The sequence below is a fragment of the Clarias gariepinus genome, chromosome 28 (assembly GCF_024256425.1).
Source record: "Clarias gariepinus isolate MV-2021 ecotype Netherlands chromosome 28, CGAR_prim_01v2, whole genome shotgun sequence".
Taxonomy (NCBI): Eukaryota; Metazoa; Chordata; class Actinopteri; order Siluriformes; family Clariidae; genus Clarias; species Clarias gariepinus.
In genome coordinates this window covers 7,447,328-7,458,512 of record NC_071127.1, presented here as the reverse complement: position 1 = coordinate 7,458,512, position 11,185 = coordinate 7,447,328, and the positions used below count along the sequence as shown (strand labels likewise).

General features: G+C 42.0%; 1 protein-coding gene across 1 annotated transcript; it reads left to right on the top strand.

The window, feature by feature from the left end:
* Positions 1 to 577: 577 nt before the first annotated feature.
* Positions 578 to 4,744, top strand: pex11b (peroxisomal biogenesis factor 11 beta). The gene is made up of 4 exons (XM_053489809.1): positions 578 to 886; positions 1,353 to 1,468; positions 2,449 to 2,650; positions 2,731 to 4,744. Exons 1-4 carry the CDS (start codon positions 831 to 833, stop codon positions 3,107 to 3,109), a joined length of 753 nt encoding a protein of 250 aa, XP_053345784.1. The 5' UTR covers positions 578 to 830; the 3' UTR covers positions 3,110 to 4,744.
* Positions 4,745 to 11,185: the final 6,441 nt, after the last annotated feature.

The following is an 11,185-nucleotide window of genomic DNA, read 5'->3' as shown; positions in this document are numbered from 1 at the left end:
CTTTACCAGAAATGTGCTTAGTCAAGGGGAATGCTTAGTCATCAGTCTGTACTCAGTTTGGTGTTGCAGCTGGACAGCGATCCAAAGCACAACTTGGAACAAATGACTTAAATATTTAAAAGTAAAAATGATAAATGAACGTTTTGGAGTGGTCAAGTCAAAATCCTGCAACCTTGTAACCTAAATTTACCCTGAATGTCCAGTTCGTTCTCAAAAGCCTTTCAGCGTATCTGAATTTAGGTACTGGTGCAAAGAAGAGTTTACTAAAGTTTATCCGGAGTGACGTAAAAGACTCATAGGTCTTGCATAACCCTCTTGTTTTTGCTTCAATAAATGAAATCATTTACAAACTGAGTTTTCTGTCAGACTTTACGACTATATAATAAGCAGTAGAGGGTGCCAATACATTCCACCACTTCAGTTATTCTTCCTTTTTCTGTTTGATATCTTTATTGTTTCAAGATGGATAATGATAAAGTTCAATGTTATGTTTGTAAACCACTTTTACATAAAATACAACTCCACCTCTGTGTAGCAATTAGTTAAAAAAAAATAAAACGTTAGGACGTTTACGTTTGAAAAATTAAGGCGCGACACGAGTTTGTCCTTCCGCGGTAGCCATAACCCGGAAGTTAGTGCTCATGCGCAACTGAACAGTTTGTTTACAGGCGAAAAGTACGAAATATTATCTGAATTGGCAGATGAAGTAAGATTTTTAGAGGTTTTGTTACGATTCCAACGTTTATTAGTCGAGTGTGTGGGTGTAAAGTTGGTGCACGCGGGCGCAGTGTGTAAAGGGTTCAGCTGAGGTGAAAGGCAGAGTTGTGTCCATGGAGACGTGGGTGAGATTCAGCGCGCAGAGTCAAGCTAAAGAGCGCGTGTTCAGGTGAGAATCCGCGCGGTGTCTAACGAACATCATTCCGTGTAGAACGAGGTTTAAACACATCGCGCGCTGTACTAGAACAGTGCACGTGCAGCACGAACGTGACCAGGACTAGGGTACAATACAACACCCCTGGGTCTGAAGGGTTCCCTACTCCCTATTCCCTACTCCCTATTCTATACTCCCTAATCCTGATTCACTAATCCCTATTCCTTAATCCTTACTCCATGTACTATACTCCCTATTCACTCTCCCTAATCCCTACTCCCTGTTCCCTAATCCCTAGTCACTGCTGTAGTTTGATCCACCAGGACACATTTCTTCAGACAATAAGTTTAACAAAACATGGTTACTAGATCAGAGTCCTGTACAGCTGTAACATTACTCTCAGCTAACACTGACAAGGCGACTGAGTAACATTTACTTCCTCATCAGTTACCTGTGTGTGTGTGTGTGTGTGTGTGTACAGGGCTGCACAGTATGCCTGCACTCTGCTCGGATACACACTGCAGAAAGGAGGAGCCGCGGCTCAGCTTTTAACAACCATCAAGCAGCTGGAAGCTCATCTGAGTCTCAGCAGAAAACGTATGTCGTCACGTCACCTATCTTTACATACTCGCATGCTCATGTCCTCGTGTCTCCCATCATCACGTCCTCACATCTCCTATATTCACATACTCATGTCCTTACGTCCCCCATGTTCACATACTCATGTCCTTAAGTCCCCCATGCTCACATACTCATGTCCTTACGTCTCCCATGCTCACACATTCATGTCCTTGCGCCCTCGGCTTCAGATACTCATGTCCTTGCATCCACTGTCTTTAGATACTCATGTCCTCACATGCCCCATCCTCACATACTCATGTCCTTACATGTCCCATCCTCACATACTCATGTCCTCACGTCTCCCATGCTCACATACTCATGTCCCTCATGCTTACATACTTATGTCCTCGCGTCTCCCATCCTCACATACTCATGTCCTCGCGTCCCCTGTCTTCAGATACTCATGTCCTCATATGTCCCATCCTCACATACTCATGTCCTCACATGTCCCATCCTCACATACTCATGTCCTCACATGTCCCATCCTCACATACTCATGTCCTCGCATCCCCCGTCCTCAGATACTCATGTCCTCATAACCTTAGAGCTCCTATCCTCTCATACTGGCTTTGACATACTCATGTCCTCCTGGCTCTCATCATTATTTCCAGTAACACTTTACATCTATAGAAGTACAGACACAGTCACACTGTACAGCTGCTTTAGTTAAACACATCAATAACTAGTGAATTTACTCAATTAACATTCAAATCTGATTGGATTCTGTACTTCCTGGTGAACATACATACTTTTCTTCCTTACTTGTAAATGAACTTTTTTACTTTCTTAATAATTTTTTTGTGGACTCAATTTTATCCTACATCCACCTGAACTTCTTTCCTTCCAAACATCCTCCTTTAGTGCCAAACACACCTCCTTTCTGTCAAACCCCCTATTCCTTTCGAATCCTCTTTCTTTCCAGTGTTTTAAACATTTGTGTGTTGCCGTGTGTTCAGTGATGCGGTTAGGGAACTCAGCCGAGTCTTTGGAGGCAGCGAAGCGTGCGGTTCACCTCTCGGACTGCGTGCTGCGTCTCTGCATCACCGTCTCACACCTAAACAGAGCCATGTATTTCGCCTGCGATAACCTGCTGTGGGCCGGAAAGACGGGGCTGCTGCCTCGCCTCGACCAGAACAAGTGGAGCCAGCGTTCGTTCAGGTCGGATCACTTTATTTCTCTTCTCTTGCCGCCTTTTTTCTTTTCCTCTATTCACTCACTCGTTCTGTGTTTCTTTGTAGGTATTACCTGTTCGCGCTGATCTTGAACCTGACCCGCGACCTTTATGAGATCTACGGTTTGATGGAGCGTGAGCGCCGCAACAAATCCTACCTTTCGGGCGCAGTAGAGAACGGCGAGCTACCCCCCTCCGCTGCATCCTCCTGCGCGTCCGTCGTTACGGCCAGGCTCCAGCAGCAGCTGCGTTTGCTCGCTGCCGTCCTCCGCAGCAACCCCCCGCTCTTGCTGGACACGCTCAAGAACCTGTGTGACCTCTTCATCCCACTGGACAAGCTGGAGCTCTATTCCACCGGGCCGGGATTCGTGGGGGCGTGCGGCCTCACCTCGTCCGTCCTGTCCATCCTCACCGTGCTGTACCCCTGGCTCAAACTCAAGCCCTAACCTGGCGTCGGGTCTGGACTGGCGCAAAATCCCAGACTGGCCAATCAGAGCAGAGTGTGCTGATGGTGTCACACCCCCCAGAGGAAACGAAACTTATAGGAAGGCCGTGTTTGCCTGTGTGTTTGTGTGTGTGTGTTAAAATATGAATAAGACATGTGCTGGTAATCATAGCACGTTCCAGAATGACATAATAATAAATAATAATAAGGCTTATAAAAAACATCCAAGTTTTTAAACGTCACATAATTACTAATAACGATGTGTGAAAAGTCACTATATACTGTACGTGCAGCCCGTATTATTATATACTGTCCCACAGTGCTGATGAATTCTTGATTCTAATTGGTCAGAAGGTGTCGATTTACTTTCTGTAACAGCAGCTAGTTCTAATACGTTATCGTTTCCATAGCAACAGTGCAATTAAATAGGAAAAAAAAAGAAGAAATTTATTGAGTATTTTTGTACATCCTAAAGGTCTAAAGACGTATCTTTTCCACGATGAGAAATGTTTAGGCGATGGTGATATTTGCTAAAGTGCTATAAGTGGGCGTAACCCTCAAGAGGCGGGGGTTCTAGTCTCGCCTAGGGTCTGTGTGCATGGAGTTTGCATGTTCTCCCCGTCCTTGGTGGGGTTCCTCCAACATGCATCGTAGACTAATCAGCGTTCCGAATTGCCCGTAGTGTCCAGGTGTCCCCCGTCTCCTGCCCCGAGTCCTCTGGGATAGGATAAGCGGTGTAGTGGGTGAGTGAGTGTATTAAACCCCTGCAGAGGCTTTGGGAAAATAATCAGCTTGACGATGGTAAAAGGAATTCTTCTCTTTTTCGTTCTAAGTCAACCTTGATCAGTTTTATTCATCTCTCCTTACTGAGCGTTTCAACATTTTCGGTTCTCTCTCTGTGTGTATAAACATTCATCTATCTGAAAAGCTAACAGCTCACACACGTGCTCAGTTCTTGTTCAGTGCATGACGGTTAGTGTGAGAGTTAAACAGACTCGGCCGTGTTGTAATGATTAGCACATGCCTGTTATGTGTCATTTGTTTCTGTGTGTGTGTGTGTGTGTTGTTTTTGTCTTGCCTTTCTTGCCTGAGGTTACTGCTCCCCAGCTGACATCTTCCCGAGTGAAAGTCTTAATTCCTCATTAACCCCCTAACAGTTCTGTACTGAATGCACTTCAATTTCTGCATTTCACGTGTCAGGGAGACCTGAATTAATCTTCATTATGGTTAAATAACTGTATTTGAACGTGAACAACCCGTTTAACTGTGAGCGGTTACTCTGAAACAGATGACGAGGCGCACTGAACGTGTACTTGAGCCCTGTTTACTGAATCATTCACCTGGAGATTATTAATCTGAACTTTTGAATCTTTTCCCACGCAGCTCGAGAGAGCACGGCATTCGGACTTATAAATGCTCTGAATAAAACTTGTACACAGCTACATATTAATGCATCTAATTTAACCCACAATCCATTGTATTTTTGTTCTTTCTCCAGTAAAATTGTTTACTGATACGTCATCGACTGCTGATGGAATTTTAATTTCTTCATTTTATGTTCTTTTTAAAAAAATGTTTTGGTTTATGTTAAATAGTTAAATCCAGAGTGAAAAACTAAATAAAACACATCTAGTTAAAGTTAGCTGGGAGTGTTTTTTGTCCCATGCACTGTTACACTGTCATATCTCCTCCTTTCCCTGTTTAAAATATACAGGTCATCCCCGACATACGAACATTCAAGTTACGAATTTCCACAGATACGAACGGATTGAAGTTTTATGAAAATTCGTAGATGCGAACAAATCACGGAAGTACCTCATAAAAATCAGTGCACCAGATACCAATATTTACAATCATATATGATATTTTCGGTGTGCAAGTAAATGTATAAAATGTTTAAAGTCCGGCATATTGTATGCATGTATGTGTGTGTGTGTGTGTGTGTGTGTGTGTGTGCGTATGCGGGAGAAATGAGTCAGCCTTACCGGTTTCAATGAATCAGTCCAGGAGCACGATGATAGAAAATGTCTGTCCTGTAAAGCTGTCCTGATGGTGAATAATCTATGATTTACTCAACAACATCCTAAAATCCTCAACAAAACAGAGTTCACAGTCCAATACAGTGGAAAACAGATCTGAGCGAAAATGATGTCTGGGATTCCCCTCTCGATTTAAAGGAGCAAAGACACCACTGACATTAAGTACTCCTTAGAGGCAGTTTTTTGGCCACATGATGGCAGTGTGGGGAAAGAGGACAGAGATTAAGTCAAGTGCATTGGTATGCTTTTTTTAATATATATTTTTTTGGTATGCTATTTTATATTCGTGTCAAAGGCATATTAGACTCACTCTGTCAGACTTAAGAACAAATTCGACTTATAGACGTTCTCTCGGAATAGAACTCGTTCGTAACATTTCAGCTGAAATGTACTCAAACTCACTTTATTTCGCTCCTCCTCCCAAAGCGCCATTTTAGTGTTTATGTGAATGAGATTCTCCTGAGCCACGCCCCTCCAGAGAACAGCAGAGCTGAGTATAAAGCTGAGGGAGGGGCTCTTCTTTTACTGTATGAGGTCACATTAGGGGGAAATCTAATAAGTCTAAAAGACAAATGTTGTTTGTGTGTACACGAACACTCGAAAAACCTTCTGAATGACTCAAAGTGACTCAAAGGCGATTTTTCCATATTAGGCACCCGTTAAAGAAAAAGGGGTGGAGCTGAGCAACTTTTTTTTCTGGCAGACAAACAAACCTGACAAGCAGACCTTTAATTTTTGTTAAACTTGATAAAACTTTTTTTTTCTTGTTCAAGGTGTGATCTAAACTAGATTAGAATTGATGTACGCCTTGACCTTAAGCACGACAAAGTGCTCTTTTAAAAATAAACAGCAGTTTAATTCCACCAAGAAATAACACCAATTTGGTTTTTAAGAAAATAAATGATTGATTGATTTAATGAGATAATAAACGTCTTGATGAACATGAGATCTTTGATGCAGGACCAGATTTTTACTTTTATTTATTATTATTTTTTTTATGAAATTGCCTTTGTTGTTTAGTCTTCTTTATCAGCCTGACTCTTCGGTTAATGGTGTTTCTTATTACCCACAATGCCATGCATCTCCTTGCACATGGGATTTGAGTCCTTTCTTCATTTTAACCCTAAATTAGGTGTTCCAGCGGTGCTTTGGTGTTCTAGTCTTGTTAGATCAGCTTTCAAAGCTTTAACCTTCATCAGAATCATCTCTCATGTGATGTCACAAATCATTACCTAGCTGAACCGTGTCTCACTTAACCTAGTACAGCCTAAACGACCTGCAGAATTTCATTCTGGGACTTTGGGTCCGATGTATGCACTAATGTCTGTACTACTTCTGTGTTAGATTTCTCATTGAGTTTAAGTTGCAAAAAAAGTGAGTGAGTGATGAAGCTTTCACAAATACATCACTAATGACATCACTAATATTTCAATATAAATATATATAATTAACTTCAGAGTGAAGCTTTGTTTTGAAGGTAAAATCACTGAGAAGGACATAGTAAAGTGTGTTACAGTTAGCAGAAACTTCAGAGTCTTTTAGTTACAGTAAAGTTTAACATGCGAGGAAAAGCTTGTAATGAATCATGTGTCCACTAGAGGGCACACAAACACATTTATTCGAACAGTGTCTGAAACTGCAGGTTTAGAACACTAGGAGAAATCTTTGTAATGAATCATTTGTCCACTAGAGGGCAGACAAACACATTTATTCGGACAATGTCTGAAACTGCTGGTTTAGAACACTGGGAGAAATCCTTGTAATTAATTATGTGTCCACTAGAGGGCACACAAACACATTTATTCGGACAGTGTCTGAAACTGCAGGTTTAGAACACTGGAAGAAATCCTTGTAATTAATTATGTGTCCACTAGAGGGCACACAAACACATTTATTCGGACAGTGTCTGAAACTGCAGGTTTAGAACACTGGAAGAAATCCTTGTAATGAATTATGTGTCCACTAGAGGGCACACAAACACATTTCCCCCCCCCTTTTGGACCGTGTCTGAAACTGCAAGTTTATCAGGGCCAGCTACGCCATTTTGCGCATGCGCGTTTTGCTTTTGGAGCTTTTCTGATCCATGCACAAAGTATTGGCACCCTGTCCACATCATCCGGACTCTACACATGCTCATGTTTCTTCATACGTGTGTATGTGTGTGTGTGTTAGTTAAGAACACAATTTGTAGATAACTGTCCATCAATAAACGTCCATCCTAAAATTTGACACTGAGATGATTTAAAGACCTGATACACTCGTATACACAACTTACACACACACACACACACACACACACACACTTTCTTTATACTATACTCTCGGTGTATATTCCAACAGTCACTAGTGATCTTGGGGTTAAATATATCCTAACACGGCTCCGTCTCAAAACTCCAATAACAAACATCACATCACATTATCACTACTCTTACAGTTTTATGTAAACAAGTATTTCGTGTGGAAGTGGGCAGATTTGGCAGCATGTTGTGGTAGTGGGCAGCACGTTGTCGCCTCACGCCTCCAGGGCCGGGGGTTCGAATCTCGTCTCCAATCCGTGTGCATGGAGTTTGTGTGTTCTCCCCACGCTTAGTGGGTTTCCTGGTGTGAAATCATGTGATCAGTTTAACAACAACAGTTTAAGATAGATAGATAGATAGACAGACTGAGACACAGCCTGTGTGTAGGCACACGCTAAGGTCTGATATCATTAACATTAATAGTAAGTGACTCTGTTGTGTTACAGTGGCAGCATCGCAGCCACACAACGAATAAACAATAGTGTGTGATTCCTTGTCTCACAAAATGACACAACACATCGTGGGTCAGAGATGTAGACGCTTTAAGGACAACTCCACGCTGAAGCACTGGACAAGCGTTTATATCAGAGTAGTAGAAATCTGTTTAAATCTATGATTTTCCTGGTTGCCCAGGCGTAGAGGAGACGCTGGAGTGCGAATGCTGGACTCAAAGTCCCAGGATGCAATGCGGCTGTAGTATTCGAGTTGCTTCTCATTTTAAGTTATCTGATGTAATTTGTCCGATCTCTCTCTCTTTCCCAGGTCTCTTTCTGACTCCGTCTCTGTCTCTCCTCTCTTTGACCACATGTGTACAGTATTGCTAAAGCATTGCATAAGAGCAGAACTGTTATTAAATATAGAACACTTAGCTTACAATACAAACATTTACAGATTGGCATCCTTAATAATAATCAAAACAGACCAAAAATACAATGAAATAAGTCAGAACGGTGAGCATTGTAACCTCGTGCATCCAGGGTCGAAGGTTCGATTCCCTCCTCGTGCGTTGGTGTTTTCTCTGAGTACTCCAGTTTCCTCCCACAGTCCAAAGACATGCAGATTAGGTTAATTGACATTCCCAAATTGCCTGTAGTGTAAGTGTGTGTGTGTGTGTGTGTGCATTTGGATTGGCACATGTCTTATGCCCTAAGCCCCAAGGGACTGGCTCCAGGACCCCGTGACCCTGTACACAGGATAAGTGGTATAGAAGATGAATGTGTGAGTCATTCAGAGATGTGTGTGTTTTCGTCTGTTACTCACAGTCTCTCAGGTTGTAACAGGCAGATACGTACTGTCCTGCTAGAACATAGCTCTCGTTCCTTTTCCCCTAACAAGAGGAGCAGTTTGTCAGAGTGGGGCAGGAGGGAGAACTGGGAGAGATCGTGTATACGTGATGCTGCTGCACCGTATGCTGACACTCTCCGTCTCTCTCCCACTGAATCTATCTGCCTAGTTTCCTCTTTCTCTCCCTCTCCCTCTGTATTTGTCTGATTCTCTTCCTCCTCTATCTATCGATATCTATCTCCCTCTTTATCTCTCTGCCTCTCTTTCTCGTCTGTGATGCGAGCTTCCTCCTTTAACGAATATTTGCGATGTTCGTTTCCGAGAAATGAGACACACACACACACACACACACACACACACACACACACAAAGGAGACATAATTATAGTTGACACTGGGCTTTATTAGCTTTATTCACCACTTGAAGCAGCACCAAATGTCACTGAATCCTCATCCGCAGTAATTGATGGTGTGAGCGTCTGTGATCTGAGCTACAGAAGAGCATCCATTCCATTATCATTATTATTGAGGAGAACGCCGTCAGGTTTGTTTCCTGTAAACAGAAGGTTATGGATACAAACCCCCTGAGCAAGACCTTTAATCCTTAACTGCTCGGGTGTGCACATTGGATCTGTAAGCAACTTCAGATAAAAGCATGTAGGTCGAGGGTTTGAGTCTCGCCCTGGGTCTGTGTGCATGGAGTTTTCATGTTCTCCCATTCTTCATTGGTTACTTTCCTCAGGGGTTTCTTCCTACAGTCCAAAAACATGCAGATTAGGTAGGTTAGCATTCCCAAATTGCATTGAAGTGTGTGTGTGTGTGTGTTTGTAATGCATTGGCACCCCATCCAGGGTGTACCCTGCCTCCCCTGTGACCCTGTACAGGATAAGCAGTGTAGCTGTTTTGTGCCTCTAGTGGTAGATATCAGTATTGCAAGTCTTTTGAGAAGTTAACTTTTTTCTTGTTAAGTACAAAATGATGCTATGAGCAACAGCTGCATGTTGTGCTTTAAAGTAGTACATTTTCTATGTGAGCTTTCTACAGCTGAAATGATTCTGATTAGAGATTCTAACTTAACGGGTTTATATAGAGACTAACACACAACAAAGAAGAACAGAAAAATTATTTTATTTATTTATTTTTTTAGAAAATTTGCTTAATTCAAAATGACCTCAATGGTCCCACATGGTGTCATTCGTATGATATTTGCATTTCTGCTGTCCTTCCTAATTAAGCAGCCATGTCTAAGCGAGCTTTCCAATTAAGCACACGTCACTGCTGCAGACGGAGAGTGCAGGAGGACATCAGCAGCTCATCAAGAACATTAAAGTTGCCCCCCCTGGAAACTCATCACGCCACCTAATTCTCCCCTCACGTGGTTCTCAGAAACGACACATTTATTTATTCCAACAAGAGAGACACAAGTGTTTAAACAGATGAGCAAAGGTTTACACAGCCCTCCTCCTCCTGATCAGACTGTCGGAGATCATTAGTGTTCATGTAAAACGCAGCTTCTGTCTCTCTCTGCTGTAAGCGTCGCCATGAGACTTATTTTTACCTGCTGATGTCAGATGGCTGTTAAAAAGAATTTGGGAAAACACTAACTTTGAATCATCCGAAAAAATTGTGATGAAACAAGACAAACAAGAAAAACAACGTTTTTATCTTGGTTTATTGGGTAAAATTAATTGTTAAGTAATAGTGATGTTTCTGGTTTCTGGTATCCGTTACCACAGTGGATGGTGTGCCAACCCATCCTGGGGAGGAAATCAGAGTACCCATAGGAAACCCAGCCAACACTGGGAGAACACACAAACTCCAGACCTACAGAGTGATGGTGAGATTCGAACCATCAACCCTGCAAGTGTGACGCAACCGTGCTAACCAGGAAATTTACTTACTTGCTTTTAACTATGCCCATGTGTTCATTTAGTGGATAGCTTGTGCACGTCCTCAGAATTTACAGTATGCATTTAAACAGTAGGGGGATTGCAGTCAGCCGACACGTCAAAAATGGCGCTACGTTTTGAGAAGTAGTTGCGACCTGGTGTACAAATATCCCCACTGGTATGATGTGTCTTTCCTGATGCACAGTCATAAAAAGGCATACAAAGCATTCTTTGGCATACTAAGCTAAATAGAACGCTGGCTAAGTTGCGCGAGCCGATCAAAACATTTTTTTTTTGCATTTTTGTTCAAAATTAAGTGAGCACCATAGGTCCTAAGAACGTTATCGAGGATGAAAGCAAGAAGAAAAAGTAGACAGTTTAGTTTTTAAAGCAGCCGATGCCTTTAGAAATTATAAATTAAGTTTAAGTGAGGTTTAATGTCTATTTATTTCATATTTTACTTCATTTACATGTCTTTTCTAAATGTTTTTAGTATTTTAAATGCAAAAATATAATTATAGTTATGGAAATTGGTCATATTGATAATATTTGTGGGTGGCTGAAACGGA